General features: G+C 45.2%; 2 protein-coding genes and 1 long non-coding RNA gene across 3 annotated transcripts in view; all 3 read left to right on the plus strand.

Annotated features, from left to right (window-relative positions):
* LOC106543538 (uncharacterized) overlaps positions 1-6,667 on the plus strand; it is an 82,342-nt gene extending 75,675 nt beyond the window's left edge. Inside the window, 2 exon segments of the mRNA XM_087722621.1 lie at positions 4,760-4,802; positions 5,971-6,667. Coding sequence (XP_087578747.1) covers positions 4,760-4,802; positions 5,971-6,113 — 186 coding nt within the window. The 3' untranslated portion in view covers positions 6,114-6,667.
* Positions 6,668-11,164: 4,497 nt separating this feature from the next.
* LOC148043977 (uncharacterized) lies at positions 11,165-14,322 on the plus strand. The gene is made up of 3 exons (XR_015697671.1): positions 11,165-11,413; positions 11,503-11,569; positions 14,124-14,322. It is a non-coding gene; the product is annotated as an uncharacterized LOC148043977 (long non-coding RNA).
* Positions 14,323-14,978: 656 nt separating this feature from the next.
* The window catches only part of TYMP (thymidine phosphorylase), a 16,787-nt gene continuing 12,186 nt past the window's right edge, over positions 14,979-19,579 (plus strand). The window contains 2 exon segments of the mRNA XM_087722641.1: positions 14,979-15,122; positions 15,820-16,022. Coding sequence (XP_087578767.1) covers positions 14,987-15,122; positions 15,820-16,022 — 339 coding nt within the window. The 5' untranslated portion in view covers positions 14,979-14,986.

Here is a 19,579-nt window from a genome sequence, read left to right on the forward strand (position 1 = left end):
AGGTATAGGGTGGCAGGAGGCTGGACAGCTCCATCAGCAGGGAGGCCAGAGAGGAGGAGGGGGGGGGAAGAAGGCGCTGCTCCGCAGCTTATGTTTTTTTAAGCTGTCAATGGCTCCAGGCAGACCGGACAACAGGCAGACAGCGGTGGGGCTTCCCATTTTTACCCCTCAAGGGAAGGAGGAAGAGTGGAAAGGAAGGAAGGATAGAAGGATAGATAGCTGAGGGCCTGGGTATGGTGTCTGGCGGCAGGGATCTCTGGGGTACTGGATAGGACCTTGGCAGCTGCTGGATCTTGACATGTAGGGTTTATTTCAAAAGAAAATAGACTGAAAAAAAGAAAAATTAATCACCACAGAAGGCTGCAAGGGGGTGGTGAGGGGGAAGATATAGAGGCAGGCTGTGACATTGGAGAAGAAAAGGAATGAGAGAGATGACAGAAGCTGAGATGGGAACTTCTTGCAGCCTTCCACAGGACAGGGGATAGAATTGGCGGGGGGCAAGGCACAATGCGATCTCCCTCCTCCCCTTCCTTCCTTCCTTCCTTCCTTCCTTCCTTCCTTCCTTTCCACTTTCCTTCCCTCCATTTATATATCATAAAAGAAAGGTACTCAAAATGAGTCAAACACTAATGAATATACATAAGGAGAAAAATGAAAACAGTAAGTAATGCAAAAGAAGTAGATGATGGAAAGAATACTTGCTATTAGGATAGACAAAACAGATAAGCTTCTTACTTTGTTTTAAACAAACCTGTAAAGAGAGACAGAGAAGGTAAAGAAAAACTAGACATGAGTGAGGAAGAAACTGGAAGTGGAAGGAGACAGAATGAGAATAAGGCATGTAAAGAGAAAGACAAAAAGCAAGTAGGTTAGTATTTTTTTTAAAAAAAAATCATTACATATATATATCTATATATTTAAAAGGGGGATTAAATCCATGTTTGCTGAATTCACTTTATTATCAAATTAAATTCAGCTGAAAAAACTGTAAAGTACAATGATAGTTTAATGTAAAAATCCCAAATTTCTGCCATTCAAGTACCTTGAAATTCAGTGCATTGAGGCATATCTATAAAAGAGCATAGCAATTCTGAAAAACTGGTCTATTAGATTGTGTTCAGTAACTGAATACAATTGTTTCCCTGTAAATACCAAGTTATGTGAACTTTTCTCATATACATATGCAATATTCTTTCTTCTTTAGGTTAGGAAATATTAGATCAAAACATCTATAGCCATAGTTTTCTGTTTCCTCCAATCTAGAATATCAAACTAATAGGTAACCATGATTTTTATGTTGAAAGAAAATAGGAAAAATGCACTTTTATTTTTGCAATTGCATATGCGTTCATTTGATAGAATACATTTCCTCTGAATTTTGGGAAAATCTATAGATTATATTGCCAAAATTTCTGCCACATATATGCTCACAGGATGGCAGAGAGAAAAAGAAGCATATTTCTCTGTTCTAGTCTGAAGACTATTTATATTATTAACAGTTTTGCTTCCATTGCATTTAGTAAAACAGAATAAGAGAGTTGGAAGGGACCTTGTAGATGATCTAGTCCAACAAACACACACCCATCCAAGCAGGAGAGCTTACACCATTTCTGACAAATTGAAAGCTTCCAGTGATGAAGCTTCCATAACGTCTGAAGGCAAGCTTTTCCATTGGTTGATTGTTCTCATTGTCAGAAAATTTCTCCTTATTTCTAGGTTGAATCTTTCCTTGATCAGTTTCCATCCAATATTCCTTGTCTTGTCTTCAGATGTTTGGAAAATAGCTTAACCCCCTCCTCTCTGTGGCACCACCTCAAATATTAAAACACTGCTATCATGTCTCCCCTGGTCCTTCTCTTCACTAGACTAGCCATGCTGAGTACTTGCAACCATTCTTCATATGTTTTAGCCTCCAGTCCCCTAATCCTCTTTGTTGCTCTTCTCTGCACTCTTTCTAGAGTCTCCACATCTTTTCTACATCGTGGCGACCAAAACTGGATGCAATATTCTAGGTGTGGTCTTACTAGGGCTTTATAGAGTGGTATTAGTACCTCACTCGATCTTGATTGTATCCCTTTGTTCATGCAATTTAGGATTGCATTGGTTTTTTGGCTGCCGCCTCACACGGGTGGCTCCTATTTAGCTGGTTGTCCACTAAGACTCCAAGATCCCTCTCACAGTTACTGCTATTAAGCCTGGTTTCACCCAGTCTATATGTGTCCTTTTGATTTTTCTTGCCTAAGTGTAAGACTTTACTTCTCTCTACATTGAATTTCATTTTGTTAGATAGGACCCAGTGCTCAAGTCTGCCAAGATCCATCTGGATCTTGAGCCTATCATCTAGGGTGTTAGCTATTCCTGCCAGTTTAGTATCATTTGCAAATTTGGTAAATTGCCCTTCTATTCCCTCATCTAAGTCATTTATAAAGATATTGAAGAGACTGGGCCTAAGTGGTACCTCATTGCCTAATTCCCTCAATGTAGTTGTAGTACAATTAAGGATTACTCGTTGAATACAGTTTGCCAGCCAGTTATGAATCCATCTGATGGTGATGCTATCTATCCCACTTTTTTTCTAGCTTACCAAGAAGTAGGTTGTGGTCTATTTTGTTGAATGCCTTGCTGAAGTCTAAGTATATATTATGACCACAGTAGACCACAAATAAATAAATAAACAAAATTACAAATTGGAAAAAAGCCAGGAAAAGTATTTATTGGAGTTATATATTGTCTATCATTGTGGTTAACAACTATTAATTATAAAATACAAATAATAAAACTTAGTGCCTAATTAAAACACATCATAAAGCAGCTTAAATATAGAATATCTCTATTGATAAATAAGTAAAATTGTGCCTTTGAATCAGTATTGACTCCTGATGACTGCAGGCTTTTTGGCAAGATTTCAGAGGGTGATTTACCATTTCCTCCTCCCTAAGGCTGAGGGAGAGGCCTATAGTGACTGAGCTGGCTTTAAGTCTTAGTCGGGACTAGAACTCACAGTTTCTCAGGTTCCAGCCTAATGCTTTAAGCACTTCACCAAACTGGCTCTCTAAATATAGAACATTTGCCTAGATTTCTGCCTTTGTTTTATTTTGCCTAAATAAAACAAAGGGCATTCCAAAATCTTACATTAACCAAATACATTTGTAATGATGCCAAAACAATATTTAGGTAAATTCAAATGCAGGAGAATACAGCTTTAGCTTTGTCTGAACACACGTTTATTAAGTCCTAACCAGTATTCTTATTTATTAGATAGCGCATATCATAGAGGGTATAGCTATGGCACGTTTCATCATGACCAGATCAGGCATCTTCAGAATGATATGTCTGGCACGGTAATCTTAGCTGTGCATCCTTAGTTTTTAAGATTCTGTGGGTAATCTTGGACCCAAGTTGTAAGTTTTCAAAGAGTGACAGCATCCAATCTATCAAATTCCTATTAGTTAATTTGCCTTCTTTACCTGAGGCTGCAGTTTACCTTCCTTCCACCCATTATTGGTCTTATTCACTGACAATGTGGTCCTGGTGCTCTGAGATGTGATGCTGCCTACTAGCAGCAGGGCCAGCTTCAATTGGACCCATTCATGGAAGTGGGGGGACCAATGACTATTAGTCTCGATGGCAGTATTGTCTTTGAATGCCATCTGCAGGCAGACCAGTGCACTTCCTTGTGCAGTTGGTTCACCACTATTAGAACAGATGGTGGGATTAGATGAACCTTGGATCAATCCAGCAGGACACTGTTTATATTCTTAGGTATTTAAAAAACCTCCCTAGTTTTCAGCCAACAGTAGGAAGATATTGTAGTGGATTCCACATTTATTCATTTAAAAACAAGATATTCCTTTGAAGATCTGGTGTTAAGGTTGTTCAGTTCCCACCTAGGCCAGAAAAATGACTTTTAGATACCTAAATGTGCAACCAGATGCAAAATCTGCAGCTCCATGAAGTACTTTACTTTGTGACATGTTATGTGAGCTAATGGAAAAATAATTAATCCAGGTTGTAAAAATAAAGTGAACTCCAAATCCTAGTGAGCGAGTTCTGGTTAGCTCCATGGCAAGGACTGGTACCACTGGTTCTTCAGTTATTCTCTACAGGATATTTGCCAGCGTTTCTAAGATGATTGAAATTATTCTGAAATCAGATTTCCCTCAGCTTGATAAATCACATGAAATGATCAAGTCATGGAAAAGGGCTGCCAGAAACCAACAAAGACTTGTGTTTTTCCTAATGCAATTTAGTATATAACACTAAATAACAAAGCATACAAAGAAGGAAAATACATAGGTGTATTTGTAGTGCAGTTTGTGCATATAAATTGCAATCACAACCAATGTGGAAGCTGCACCTGTAAAAATACATAATTTACATTTCTTTTTAATTGCCTATTTGCACTTCTTAGTAATCTATGATTTTATACACACACACACACACATACACACACACATGTATATGCACACATGCAGACAGATTTGTTCTTTTAGTCAAAACATTTTGATTTTGCATTTTAAGCCATCTGTGAAGTCTATCTTCGATTGGATATTGTATTATTAGCAAGTGTTGATTCCTTAATGCTAATTCATGATGTAACATTTTGATCAATGCTAATTGAAAGCTGGGATATTTTTTTAAAAACTAAGAGAGAAACCTATGTGAAATTTGCTAAAATATCTTATTAAGTGGTACTGTGTTTATGTATTTGTAGTTTATATTTAGTAATATTTCAACCGTAATCTAAATATAATTTCAGATGCAGAAATTAGAAGAAAGTATCCTAAAAGAACTGGACGAAGGTAAATAGCAAATTATATGCTGACAATTTGAAACTTGTTCTGCTGTTTACTTTGTTTCCCTACCCCTCTCCTGCTGCCGGCAAGAAAATACTGAAATTTTGAGACATTGCACCTCATCCTTTACAGTTTAGAACAGGGGTGTGAGCCCGTGGGCCAGATGCATCACATGCTGGCTATGCCCTGGTTTAGTGAAAGGGGGGGGGGGAGTCCCAATACATCATGTGACAATGCGGGTTTGACACCCTTAGGTTTTAGAAGCTAAATATGGCCACAGTAAAAGCTTTAGCAATTTATTTCTAGAACATAAAAATATAAAACCCATTACCTGCTGATCAGTAAACTAATCTACATGATAGAAAAATAGTTCTAATGTATAACACCCAAAGTAATATAAATAAGAAGGAAAAAAGGGAGTATCTAATATTTTAGATACCCTATTAGATCATAGAAATATTATAAGCAATTGTTTTAGAGCAGGGGTGTCAAACTGGATTTCTTGGAGGGCCAGATCAGCATTGTAGTTGTCCTCCGGGGGCCAGTTTGGGAGTGAAAGGGAGATGGGACGGATGCCCCCTTGCAGCTCCCTGCCGTGCAAGCCAGGGCACGGGGGGCCACGGGCAGCCCCCATGTGTCCCATTTTTGGCCTGGACTGCCTCCTACAGCACCCTGTCGGCCAAAACAGGCTGCACAGGGGTTGTTGCCCACAGGCCCCATTTTGGCTGGCAGGCTGGCATTGCTCGAAGCCATTTCATTACTCAACTATGTAAGATTACTATTAAGTAGAGCTTTGTGTGTGTGTGTGTGTGTGTGTGCACTCGCACATGCGCACCCACATACTGTACATACAACTCCCTGTATATAAATATAGCAAATAACTCACTAGCACTGATGTTGGGTAATAGAAAAACAAGCTCAGAGCACCAAGAATTTCACAATTCAGTCCTGAGCGACATGCATTCTCTTCTATTGGAATGTCTCAATTAAAAGCATTCCAGAAATTCTACATTATTGGGTTTATTGCTCTATATATAGAGCGCTGTTTTTTTCTTCCATAGCAAAATAAACAGTTGAAAATATTGCTCATAATATCCGTCAAAATTGGCATTCTGATATCGTTGTCTCTTCAGCAGATATTATGAAACCTGTAAAAAATACTGTTGTTTTTCAGCTGAAGCTGAACTTGATGCTGGATGTGCTAGAGCCCTAGGATCAGTTCCTGGATCTTCAACAAAATCAGATATAGACCAAGATGAAGTTTCCAAGGCAGAACAGGAGTAGCTAGAAGTTTTAAAGAAAAACTATATGATTTGAATACTCTGCAAACTTGTAGATATGACTTGATTATTTAACTTTTCCATAGGATGCATATTTGGCACAATGCACTTGTTATGTACAAAAAATACTTAATAGTCTTGTGGTCCCTATTTTGTTTTTTTCACAACCCCCATATTTTTTCTTTAGTAAATTCACACTAGCCTATGACCTATAAAACTGCCTTTGTTAAGTTTCTAATTATATGTATATTTAAAAAGTCATTCCTAGATCTGTTCTTGCACTTTTAATTAATTTGCATGTTGCCTGTTTTTCTGATACATTTACTTTATGCCCTCAAATGCATTCCGTATACATGGCATTTCTACTTCTGTTCATCACTTTTACATAGGTTCAGCATTAGGCATCCTATCCTGATATGCCATTACCTTATTTTTTAACCTTTAAAAATAGGAACAGCAATTCATATTTAAATGAGATAGATAACAATGAATTATATATTGACATCAAACTAGGTCTGGACTGTTGGGATTTTTTTTTTGCGCACCAGTGAGTAATCAATTACACCAATCAATTAAAAAGGTAAAAATTTCTCCTTTCCAGTCAAGTGTGATCTGGGGGGGGCAGTACTCACCTGGTTTCCTAGCTCAGTGTTTCTCAACCTTGGCAACTTGAAGATGTCTGGACTTCAACTCCCAGAATTTCCCAGCAGTGGTTAGGACAGTGTTTCTCAACCTTGTCAACTTGAAGATGTCCGGACTTCAACTCCCAGAATTCCCCAGCAGTGGTTAGGACGGTGTTTCTCAACCTTGTCAACTTGAAGATGTCCAGACTTCAACTCCCAGAATTCCCCAGCAGTGGTTAGGACGGTGTTTCTCAACCTTGTCAACTTGAAGATGTCCAGACTTCAACTCCCAGAATTCACCAGCCAGCATTCGCTGGCTGGGGAATTCTGGGAGTTGAAGTCCGGACATCTTCAAGTTGCCAAGGTTGAGAAACGCTGTCCTAGCTGATGGAGCCAGCATTCTCTGAAGACGCTTCTGTGATCATGTGGCCAGGATGAATATAGAGTGAGGCGCATGGAACGCTGTTACCTTCCCTCTGAGGTACCTATTTACTTACCTGCATTTACAGGCTTTCAGACTGCTGGATTGACGACCCGGAGCAAGAACAGAAACTCACAGGTCACCCAGGACTTGGATCTCAAGCTGACAACATTGAGTGTCCTAACCACTAGGCCACCATGACCAATCAGTTCTGTCCACTTATTTCATGGCACGCTTTTTCCTTCCAAAATTGGGTTTGGGTTAATTAAGGGTTGACAGTTAATTCTGCAAATCCGAGCGGTTCTCTGCGCGAGCCACCGCCGCCGCCTCCCCCACCCATCAGCTGCTAGCTCTCTGGGCTGGGTATTGTAGCGTGTGAGCGGGCGGATGGGCAGGGAGTTGAAGTTCTGGGAGTTGAAGTCCAAAGGACTGAAAGTCGCCAAGGTTGAGAAACACTGTCTTAAAAGAAGGGCAGATTTTAAAAATAAAATAAAGGGGAAACTAATGGGTGAGTATCTCAGAATCGTTGATCATTGAGGCTTGGCAGCCACACAGACAGAGGTCACTTCAGGACACGGGGAAACTCACTGGGGCTTGAGGTCAGTGTCCAGTCGGTGGCCTCGCTGGTCCACTCTCCTTTTCTGCTCTTTAAAGGCCTTGGGGGGGAGGGGTCAAAGGGCAAGGCGTGGGGGGGGGTGGCGGCTCCATGACATTGAAAGACCCAGTATCTCCACCCCTCTATAACCCAGCTGGGGGACCGAGAGGGGGCTGCCCCATCCAGCTGAATCACCCGGGGGCTTAAAAATAACTTCTCCCTTTCTTAAACAAAACGAAAGTTTTATTAGCCCAATCCAGAAATCTTAACGCCAAACTGCTCGCGCAGCTTCCACGCTCCGTAAACCTCTGAAACCGTAGCAGGGACAGCGATGGGTAAACACTAATTGTTTTAAGAAGGAACTCCCCATGCATGTTTGCAACTCCAACAAGTCAAAGATTAACAGCAGCCCCCGTTGCAACATTTCCAGTTCTTGCCAAAGGGCCCTGGGGCAATCTTCCTTTCCAGGCAGCAGGGAGGGGAGGCTGGCAAGGAAGCCACAAACCACAAACCCCTAAAAGGCACTTTCTGAATTTTGTCCTGCTTGGCTTGGAGACACACAGACGCAATCCTGAAAACCCCTCTGGCCAACTTTCGTTTCTACTTCGCTCCGAGCAGAGTGGGTGGTGCTGGTCTCTGCCACCAGCTCTTCTCCTTCTCCGGTGCACGGATCCTGCTTGAGTCCTTCCTCGGCTCCTGCCAAGGCCGGCCCCACAGCCTCCTCTTCCTCCTCTGCCCCTTGAAGAGCACCGGGACGTGTCTGGTGGGACTTCTGGACGGGCGTCTGCTGGCCCATCCACCCCAGGGAGGACCTCAGAGCTGGCAGGTGAGTTCTCAGAGTCTGGGCAGGTGCTTCAGAGAAGCTACCTGGGGATGGTGACAACCCAGCCGTCTCTTTTCTGGGGTCTCCTCCCCTCAGCTTCCTTTCACTCACCTGCTGGTCTCCTCCCTCCCTCCCCCCAATTAGAAGAGTTCGCAGCCCCTTCCTCATTCCTGTAGCTTCCCAGCAGCCCCTTGCCTTTTCCCTTCTTGGAGGGGCACCACGAAGGGACACAAAATACAGAACAACAGAGTTGGAGGGACTTTGGAGGTCTTCTAGTCCACCCCTTTGCTTGAGCCAGGAGGCTCTCTACCATTTCAGACAGTTCAGCCTCTTCTTTAAAACCCCCAGTGGTGGATCCCCCCCCCCACGGTTCCACCACAAATCCGTGGTAGACTAAAGCGCGCTCGACGAAAGCGCGTACGTGACATCATCACAGCGCAACGAAAACGGCACGCTGTGAGTGGTAAATTTAAAATTAACGCGAAAACCTTACCCTAACCCCCCCAAACCTAACCCTAAACCTAACCCTAAGCCTAACCCTAAACCTAATCCTAAACCTAACCCTAAACCTAATGCTAACCCTTAACCTAACCCTAACCCTAACGCTTAACGTAACCCTAAACCTAACCCTTAACCTAACGCTAAACGTAACCCTAACCCTAAACCTAACCCTTACCTTTATGTGAATCGGCTTGCTTTAATTTTATTTTAATTTTAATTTAATTTATTTTTAATTTTATTTGTCGCGCTGCTGATGACGTCACGTACGCGCTTTGATCGGGCGCGCTTTAGTGGACCGCGGTTTTGACAGGTCACGCCCCCCACAACCTCTGGAGGGAAGCTACTCTACTGGGTGATTATTCTCACTATTAGGAAATCCCTCCTTAGTTGCAGGTTTCTCCTCTCCTTGATTAGTTTCCATCTGTTGCTCCTGGTCCTGCCTTCAGGGCCGTTGGAGAAGAGGTTAGAGGGACTCAAGCAAGAGATCTTATACCATCCTGGACAAATGGTTATAAAAACATCTTCTTTAAAAAACCTCCCATGTTGGAGCAGCGACAACCTCTGGAGGCGAGCAGTTCCACGGGTTAATGGTTTTCGCAGATAGGAGGAGGAGACCAGCTGCTCCAGGACAAAGAAATAGAATCCGGGTTAAACTTGCAAGCAGGAAACTTTGAAGCCAGGGGGGGGGGGGAGATCTTCCTCCCCTTCCTTCCTCCCTCCCTCCCTCCCTCCCTTTTGTGCAGCTCCTGTTGGTTTCAGAACATCCTGTGATGGAGATGTAGTTATGGACTCTCTCTCTCCCCCCCCCCTTTTGCATGCACCTCTAAGCTTAGGCAGGGTCTGTGCAAAGGAGGCCCGGGGGAGCCCCCTGCCCATTTCTCCTGCATCCCAGAGCTGGGGAGGGGGTCAAGCGGAGAAGAGGTGGAGTCTCAGGAGGGCCGATGACCAACCGCTTCCTTCCTTGCCATTGCCAGAAACTGCAATAACAAATCTGTCTGTTAGTCATCGGGGCTTCGAGGTCCTCCTTGCATAGATAGAAAGCGAGCAAGGAACGGATGATGAATGTCTCATCCAGTCCAGCCGTTTCCCTGCAGCCGCTCCAGAACAAGAAAGGGAAATGGGGAGCCTGTGAAAAAGGATGTTCTCTCTCTCTCTCTCTCTCTCCATTCTTTTGCTGCTTTTTTTTTCTTTCTTTCTTTCCTTCCTCTCTCCTCCCTCTCTTCCTCCCTCTATCTCTTTCTTTCTTTCTTTTGTTCCTTTCCTTTCTTCTTTCCATTTTTTCTTTCCTTCCTTCCTTCCTTGCTGCCTCTCTTCCTGTCCTTCCTCTCTCTTCCCTCTTTCTTTTTCTTTCTTTTGTTCCTTTCCTTCCTTTCTTTCTTCTTTCCATGTTCTCTTTCTTTCCTTCCTTCCTCCTACCTCTCTGCCTCTCTCTCTCTTTCTTTCTTTCCTTCCTCTCTCCCTCTCTTCTTCCCTCTTTCTTTTTCTTTCTTTTGTTTGTTCCTTTCCTCCTTTCTTCTTTCCACGTTCTCTTTCCTTCCTTCCTTCCTCCTACCTCTCTGTCTCTCTCTCTCTCTTTCTTTCTTTCCTTCCTCTCTCCTCCCTCTCTTCCTCCCTCTTTCTTTTTCTTTCTTTTGTTCCTTTCCTTCCTTTCTTCTTTCCATGTTTCCTTCCTTCCTTCCTTCCTCCTCCCTCTGCCTCCTTCTTTCTTTCTTTCTTTCTTTCTTTCTTTCTTTCTTTCTTTCTTTCTTTCTTTTCATTTCTATAGCCGCCCATCTCAGCAAACAACTCTGCGTGGCTCACAATTCAAAATCTTGAATTGCCTGGATTGGACAAATGTCATTAGGTTTTTGCAATCTGCCAACAAAAGTGCATATATAGTCAAGGCGAAGGTTTCCCCAGTTGCAATGGACGGCTGTGAAGGTTGGACCATAAGGAAGGCTGAGGGCCAAAGAATGGAGGCCTTTGAACTCTGGTGCTGGAGAAGACTCCTGCATTGAGTCCCTTGGACTGCAAGGCCATCCAACCGGTCAGTCCTAGAGGAGATCAACCCTGATTGTTCTTTAGAAGGCCGGATCCTGAAGAGGAAACTCAAATCCTTTGGCCACCTAATGAGAAGGAGGAAGGACTCCCTGGAGAAGAGCCTCATGCTGGGAACGATGGAGGGCAAAAGAAGAAGAAGGGGACGGCAGAGAAGGAGGTGGATGGATGGAGTCACTGAAGCAGTCGGCCTGGAGGAACATTGTCCAAAGGATTGCAACGGGTTGGACATGACTTTGCATCTAACAACAGCAACATCATTAGTGTCACAGAAAGGTCCTGCAATTTGTAATTAACTAAATGTTTGATTCAAATATGTGCAGCGAACCAATCCCAGGTGAATTCCATTCTTCTGTCTAGTCATGCATAACATTTTATTAAAACCTCTTTTTCTAAAAATCCCAAACTTTCTTGTATTCCCAACAGGAGCTCAAAAACCTTCCCTTCGATTTACAACCTCGCCAGCTACTCGCTGAATATTGAAAATAGCAAGGTGAGATTGTTACCAGAATTTGATGAGTTTGATTTGCCAGTGATTTTATAACCTTTTTTTTTTTAGAACATCATCTGTCGGCTGTGACCGACAGAAGCCCCCCTGCTTTTGCCCAGGTTCGCCTGGTGCACCAGCTGCGGCCCTACCTGGACCGGGAGCCACTTCGAATGGTCACTCATGCCCTCGTCACCTCAAGGCTGGATTACTGTAACGTGCTCTACATGGGGCTGCCTCTGAAGAGTGTTCGGAGATTACAGTTGGTCCAGAATGCAGCCGTGCGAGCGATATTGGGTGTACCTCGGTACACCCATGTTACACCCATCCTCCGCGAGCTGCACTGGCTCCCCATTGGTCTCCAGGCGCGCTTCAAGGTGCTAGTCGTTACTTTTAAAGCCCTACATGGTTTAGGACCTGGCTACCTGAGAGACCGCCTCCTGCCACTTACCTCCCAACGACCAACAAGATCGCACAGGTTGGGCCTCCTCCGGGTGCCATCGGCCGGACAATGCCGGCTGGCGGCCCCTCAGGGGAGGGCTTTCTCTGTAGCTGCACCAGCCCTGTGGAACGATCTCCCCGTAGAGATCCGGACCCTTTCCACTCTCTCAGCCTTCCGAAAAGCCACCAAAACGTGGCTGTTCCGGCAGGCCTGGGGCTGTTGATCAATGTCCAGCCCCACCAAGAAAGAATGGATGGTTTGTAATTTTAATAACTGTATTTTTATTCTTAATTTTTAATTTTTTTTTATCTCGTTTCTGTAAGCCGCCCAGAGTCCTACGGGATTGGGTGGCATACAAATTTATTAAATAAATAAATAAATCACTGCAATTGTTAAATGAATTCTGCGGTCCTTAAGCAAATCTGGTTCCCCCCCATTAACTTTGGTTATCACAAGCCGGTGAGAAAGTTTGAAAATGAGGATCATGTGACCCCGGGAGTTGGAGACTGTCAAAACCATGCCAATTTTGATTGTGTAACCGTGGGAAAGTTGTGTTGGTCGTAAGCGTGAGGAGGGGTTGCAAGTCATTTTTCTCAGCCCCATCAGACCTTCAAACTAATGATCCTAAACAAGGGGTGAAATCAACTTAACCTTTGCTAACAGTTCACAAATGTGGGTGCGCACCTTCTGTGCATGCAAGGAGGACCTTCCACGCATGCGCCTAGCGTCAAAAATGGGACGTGATGATGTCCAAGTGGGTGGGAGGAGCCTGGTACTAAGCACACCTGCACAGGTAAGTAGAACAGCGAGGAAGGGGGGAATCCGCTCTGCCACACGATTTAGATTAGCTAGAAAGCAGGAAATCCAACTATTCTAGCTAATATAAATTGTGCGTCACAGCTGATCGTTGGAATTGTAGAATTTTTGCTACCAGTTCGGGCGAACCGATCCAAACCGGTAGCATTTCACCCCTGTCCTAAACCAAGGACTACCTCTAACACATTAAGGGGGGGGGGGTTCTCAATGTGTAGATGCTGAGAAGAGACCAGAGTAGACCAGAGTTCGATTACCTTCGACTACTAAGAGCCGAGGTGGCGCAGTGGTTAGAGTGCAGTACTGCAGGCCACTTCAGCTGACTGCTATCTGCAGTTCAGCGGTTCAAATCTCACCGGCTCAAGGTTGACTCAGCCTTCCATCCTTCCGAGGTGGGTGAAATGAGGACCCAGACTGTGGGGGCGATATGCTGACTCTGTAATTAGAGAGGGCTGAAAGCCCTATGAAGCAGTATATAAGTCTAACTGCTATTGCTATTGCTAACTGCTACCTTAAATACTCAAAGAGCCATTGGGACCCCTTCCCCACACAAAAGGAAACACCAGGAGCCACAAAACCCTTCCTGGGCCTGGCTATTTTCTGAGCAGCCACAAAACTAGCATAGGTAGTTGAATTAAACATTCTGTTTTCTTCTGAAAACTTTTCTTTGCTTGTATTTAAACATGGTTGGCCTAGTGGGGTTTGAAAAACTCAATAGGCAGTTAGACTTAGCAATAGCAGTTAGACTTATATACCGCTTCATAGGGCTTTCAGCCCTCTCTAAGTGGTTTACAGAGTCACCATATCACCCCCACAGTCTGGGTCCTCATTTCACCCACCTCGGAAGGATGGAAGGCTGAGTCAACCTTGAGCCGGTGGGATTAGAACCGCTGAACTGCAGATAACAGTCAGCTGAAGTGGCCTGCAGTACTGCACCCTAACCACTGCACCACCTCGGCTCATAAATCACTCAATAAATCACGGGCCAGCTGGTGTCGCACATTGGCGGCTGTGACGCATATTTTGAGCAAGAGGGAGCCGCAGCAGAGGGATGAAAGAGCCACATGCGGCTCCAGAGCCGCCGGTTGCTGACCCCTGGACTAGACCAACCCAAATCCTGCAGCCGTTCTTGGTTAGTCTCCAGGCTTCTTGTGAGTAGCCTGTGGAACTCATTGGGACTGAGATGGTCCCAGCTCCAAGGAAAACTAATTCAGGTGTGGAAGCCTTGATAAAGACTCCTAACACTGCACTGTGTGTGAGTCTGAGTGAAAAACATCGCGGATTACATTGTTGTTCCTTCCACAGGTGATGTCTTCCCCAAGAGATCCGAGCCGTCCAGGTGATTTTCAAGGAGGGGATGCATAATTAGTGAAGTGATGACCTCCGGGGGACGTAGTGGGGCGATGTGGCCATTCATATATTGGGGGGCAGGAGAGGTGTTGGGCAATTCAAGCCAAGTCATAAAGGGGGAGGTGGAATAAGATCCTTTAGGGCAGTGGTTCCCAAACTTGGCAACTTTAAGACTTGTTGGACTTCAACTCCCAGAATTCTCCAGCCAGCTCAAACTTGGCAACTTTTAAGACTTGTGGACTTCAACTCCCAGAATTCTCCAGCCAGCTCAAACTTGGCAACTTTAAGACTTGTTGGACTTCAACTCCCAGAATTCTCCAGCCAGCTCAAACTTGGCAACTTTAAGACTTGTTGGACTTCAACTCCCAGAATTCTCCAGCCAGCTCAAACTTGGCAACTTTAAGACTTGTTGGACTTCAACTCCCAGAATTCTCCAGCCAGCTCAAACTTGGCAACTTTAAGACTTGTTGGACTTCAACTCCCAGAATTCTCCAGCCAGCTCAAACTTGGCAACTTTAAGACTTGTTGGACTTCAACTCCCAGAATTCTCCAGCCAGCTCTGCTGGCTGGAGAATTCTGGGAGTTGAAGTCCACAAGTCTTAAAGTTGCCAAGTTTGGGAACCACTGCTTTAAGGTGGCTTGGCCGCAGCTGCTCTGTCCATGTACAGAGTGCAGTTTCCCCTCTGCTAAGTGTGGGGGATCGTGACACTTCCTGGGGGTGGGGGGCAAGGAGGGGAAGAGCCCTTTTCCTGCCAAATCATTGCTCCCACCCCATCTTCCCCGTAACCCCCTGCTTTGCCTTGGCAGGGCCCAGCCCCATGGCCCCCCAGGAAGGCGGCCAAATCAACATCCCGGGAATTATTCGGAAGAAACGGGATGGTGAGACGCTGCAAGAGGAGGAAATCCGCTACTTCGTGCAAATGCTCGACGGCAAGTCGCGGGAGGGCCAAATCGGTGAGCGTGGGAGAGGCGGGTGGGACGGAGTTGGGGAGGGGCTGGCATGGGGACCGGGAGGGCCTGGGGGATGCCCTGCAGCTGAGGCTCTTTGGCCATGATTCCCTTTGGACTCAGCAGAACCATGGTTTGCAAACGACGGCTTCTCTTTTGCAATATCTTTAAAATTAAACATTTTTTTAAAAAAATCAATTGAAAGAGTTAAAATATTTTTAAATGAAACAATTAGAGAGCCGAGGTGGCGCAGTGGTTAAATGCAGCACTGCAGGCTACTTCAGCTGACTGTTATCTGCAGTTCGGCTGTTCAAATCTCACCGGCTCAAGGTTGACTCAGCCTTCCATCCTTCCGAGGTGGATGAAATGAGGACCCAGACTGTGGGGGCGATATGCTGACTCTGTAAACCGCTTAGAGCCCTATGAAGCGGTATATAAGTCTAACTGCTATTGCTATTGCTATAGTTGTCTATAGCCCTTTCAGCCCTCTCTAAGCGGTTTACAGAGTCAGCATATCGCCCCCAACAACAATCCGGGTCCTCATTTCACCCACCTCGGAAGGACGGAAGGCTGAGTCAACCCTGAGCCGGTGAGATTTGAACCGCCGAACTGCAGCTAACAGTCAGCTGAAGTAGCCTGCAGTGCTGCACTCTAACCACTGCACCACCTTTTCCCCCCACACCCCTCTCCTCTCTCCTTCTAGGGGCCATGCTGATGGCCATCCGTTTGAGAGGCATGGAGCTGTCTGAAACGTTGGTGCTTACCCGGGAAATCGCAGCTTCGGGGGCCACCCTGGAGTGGCCGGCACAGTGGCGAGGTCTGCTGGTGGACAAGCATTCCACGGGGGGCGTGGGGGACAAAATCAGCCTGCCCCTGGCTCCTGCGTTGGCAGCCTGTGGCTGCAAGGTGCGTCAGAATGGCCAGATGCCATCTTGATGGCTCACATCTGGCTTTGCTGCCAGCTGGCTGTGAATCCTGGTTCTCTTTAGCGTCTGAATGTGGGCTGGCTATTTTGCAAATCTAGGTTCCCTGGATGTCTTCTCATCTTTTCCTTCTTACCTATCCTCCTTTTCTACTTACCATATAAATTGCAAAGATGCAAGCAATAAAGTTATAGTCAATTTATAGTCATAACTTTGTTGCTGGTATCTTTACGATTTATATTGTTTTATTTAGTTTCCTAGTACGATTTTGATAGCTTATTTAGCATCCTGTGTCTATCATTAAGTGTTGTATCTTATGATTAAAGATAAATGTATTTTTATGATGACGATGATCATGATCAACAAAGCATGCAAGCTCAGAGAGCACCAAGGACCCCACGGTCATTGAAGAGCCGAGGTGGCGCAGTGGTTAGAGTTCAGTACTGCAGCCACTTCAGCTGACTTGTTAGCTGCAGTTCGGCGGTTCAAATCTCACCGGCTCAAGGTTGACTCAGCCTTCCATCCTTCCGAGGTGGGTGAAATGAGGACCCAGACTGTGGGGGCAATATGCTGACTCTGTAAACCACTTAGAGAGGGCTGAAAGCCCTACGAAGCGGTATATAAGTCTAACTGCTATTGCTATTGCTATTCTGTACGCTGAGAGCTTAAGCACCGAAGACAAATTACTGGTCTGTCCAATCACACTTGGCCCATAGAGAGTTCTAATTCTAAAACTGGCCAAAGCTGGGATTAACAGCTACAAAATAAAGCGTGGTGGAGATGCTGATCCCATCAGGCGCCGGGTTCAGGAGCAGCCACTGGAGTGGACAGAGAAGCCAAGAATCTGGCATGGCGGGGCAGCCTCCAAACCTGTGTTCATCAACTTTTGGCACCTTAAGATGGGTGGACTTCAACTCCCAGAATTCCCTTGTGAGCATCTTAAAGTGGCTAAGGCTGAGGAAGGTTGGCTGGCTGGGAGTTGAAGTCCACCCATCTTCACACCTGCTGGCTGGGGACTTCTGGGAGTTGAAGTCCACCCATCTTCAAACTACCAAGGTTATTGAGGACTGCTCTAAAGCTTGCGGTGTCCTCTCTGTGAGGTTTCCAAAAGATGCGACCAAGTTCAAAAGAAATCCAGTCATTTATTAGGAGAAACATTTTGCATTCCCTGCCATGGAGCAAGATCTGATTTCTGTTTTTATCTGTATATACTTTTTTATTTTCCATTTTCATAACATATAATCACATGTATACTATTCCATAGCCAATATCCTATTGTATTAAGTAGTAATTACATCAGTTCCTCTTGTCATCAACGCCCAGAAAGATAAAAACCCATTATTGGCTCTTCTGCTCTCCATACACCTCTTTCTTCTACCTCTCTCCTACCTCCTTTCTTCCCTCCATCATCCTTTTCTACTCTACTTCCCCTTCCTTTCTCCTTCTCCTCTCTCTACATTCCACTCCTCCTTCTCCTCCTCATCTTCCCCCCTTACCCTCTCTCCTATCCCTCTCTTCCCATCTTTCTTCTCTCCTCTGTTTCCCACTCTTCCTCTCATTGGTGTATTTCAGCTTCCATACTACTCTACTTCCCCTTCCTTTCTCCTTCTCCTCTCTCTTCATTCCACTCCTCCTTCTCCTCCTCATCTTCCCCCCTTACCCTCTCTCCTATCCCTCTCTTCCCATCTTTCTTCTCTCCTCTGCTTCCCACTCTTCCTCTCATTGGTGTATTTCCGCTTCTGAGCAAACTCCATTCTATGTTGATGGTATTTATGCTCCCATATCAATAACATATCTTAGTTTTTTTTAAAAAGAATAAGAGAAGACAGTATACATGTGCAATCATATTACATTAAAATCTAACACCCCTCGTCAAGCCTAATATCCCTCCCTCCCTCCCTCCCCCAACCCCCCTCAGTCTTCCCTCCCCCGACTTCCCAGAACCCATACACGGTATAAGATCTGATTTCTGTTTAATGGTGGCTGAACTTTAGCCCTGGGTCTCCCCCCCCCTCAGTCTGTGTCATAAATCACATCCACCAGCGAAGTGCTGCAGCAGGTTGTAAAATTTTGTGCCTCCCACGCCTGCTGTAGAAATCTGAGATCCGACCCTGGTCGAAGGTGTGAGTGGATTTCTCTCCCCACTTTCCTCCAATGTCAACTTGATAATAGGCACAGAAATGCTTTACCACCTGGGTAGAATCTGGAATGAGGAAACCCCAAGGAGGAACATCAATGCTGCAGAATTTGGGGTGGGTGGAGTTTTCTTAAATCTGATGTTAGGATTTTGGTCAAACCCTGGAACTCAAACGTCCCTCTTTGGGCTTCTCCAATGCACAAAATGAACGTCAGCAACGAGCCGCAATCTTCCTTCTTCTGGTCCCAGAGGCCTTTTGGTCTCCTCCAGGAGTTTGTGGAATGCGTTTTTATGCAACATCGGCCGTAGGATTCAGGCAATCGATGGCAGCGTTTGCAATCTATGGATCTATGGTCTATACCAGTGATGGCGAAGCTGTTAGAGACCAAGTGCCCAAACTACAACCCCAAACCCACTTATTTATAGCAAAGTGCCAACAAAGTGGCAATTTGGCCTGAATAATGAGGTTTGACTACCTAAAATAATGATAAAACCAAGCAGAGTCCAGCTAATTGTTCTTAAAAACACGATAAATGCACTTTATGCACTTTCATTTTTCCTGCTTTTGAAATAATATTATGTTAGCACAATAAAAAAGAAAAACTTTTGTAATATCATTTCTCTCTTCTCTCCCTCTCTCTCTTTCCCTCCCCTCCCTCTCTCTTTCCCTCCCTCTCTCTCTTTCTCCCTCTTCTTCTCTCTCTTCTCTCCCTCTCTCTCCTCCTCCTCCCTCTCTTTCCCACTCTTTCTCTCTTTCCCTCTCTCTCTCTTTCCTCCCTCTCTCTTTCCCTCCCTCTCTCTCTTTCCCTCCTTCCTCTCTTTCCCACTCTCTTTCTCTCTATCTTTCCCTCCCTCTCTCTTCTCTCCCTCTCTCTCTCTTCCCCTCCCTCCCTCTCTTTCCCACTCTTTCTCTCTCTCTTTCCCCCTCTCTCTCTCTCTTTCCCTTCCTCTCCTTTCCCTCCCTCTCATTTCCACTCTCTTTCTCTTTCCCTCCCTCTCTCTCTTTCCCTCCCTCCCTCTCTCTCTCTTTCCCTCCCTCCCTCTCTTTCCCACTCTCTCTTTCTCACTCTCTCTCTTTCCCTCCCTCTCTTCCCTCCCTCTCTCTCTCTTTCCCTCCCTCCCTCTCTTTCTCACACTCTCTTTTCTCTCTCTCTCTTTCCCTCCCTCCCTCTCTCTCTTTCCCTCCCTCTCTCTCTTTCCCTCCCTCCCTCTCTTTCCCACTCTCTCTTTCTCCCTCTCTCTTTCCCTCCCTCCCTCTCTCTTTCCCACTCTCTCTTTCTCTCTCTCTCTTTCCCTCCCTCCCTCTCTTTCCCTCCCTCTCTCTCTTTCCCTCCCTCCCTCTCTTTCCCTCCCTCCCTCTCTCTCTTTCCCACTCTCTTTCTCTCTCTTTCCCTTTCTCTCTT

The sequence above is a fragment of the Thamnophis sirtalis genome, unplaced genomic scaffold (assembly GCF_051295495.1).
Source record: "Thamnophis sirtalis isolate CommonGarterSnake01/CBP01778 unplaced genomic scaffold, rThaSir2_p1.2 scaffold_9, whole genome shotgun sequence".
In the NCBI taxonomy this organism is placed as follows: Eukaryota; Metazoa; Chordata; class Lepidosauria; order Squamata; family Natricidae; genus Thamnophis; species Thamnophis sirtalis.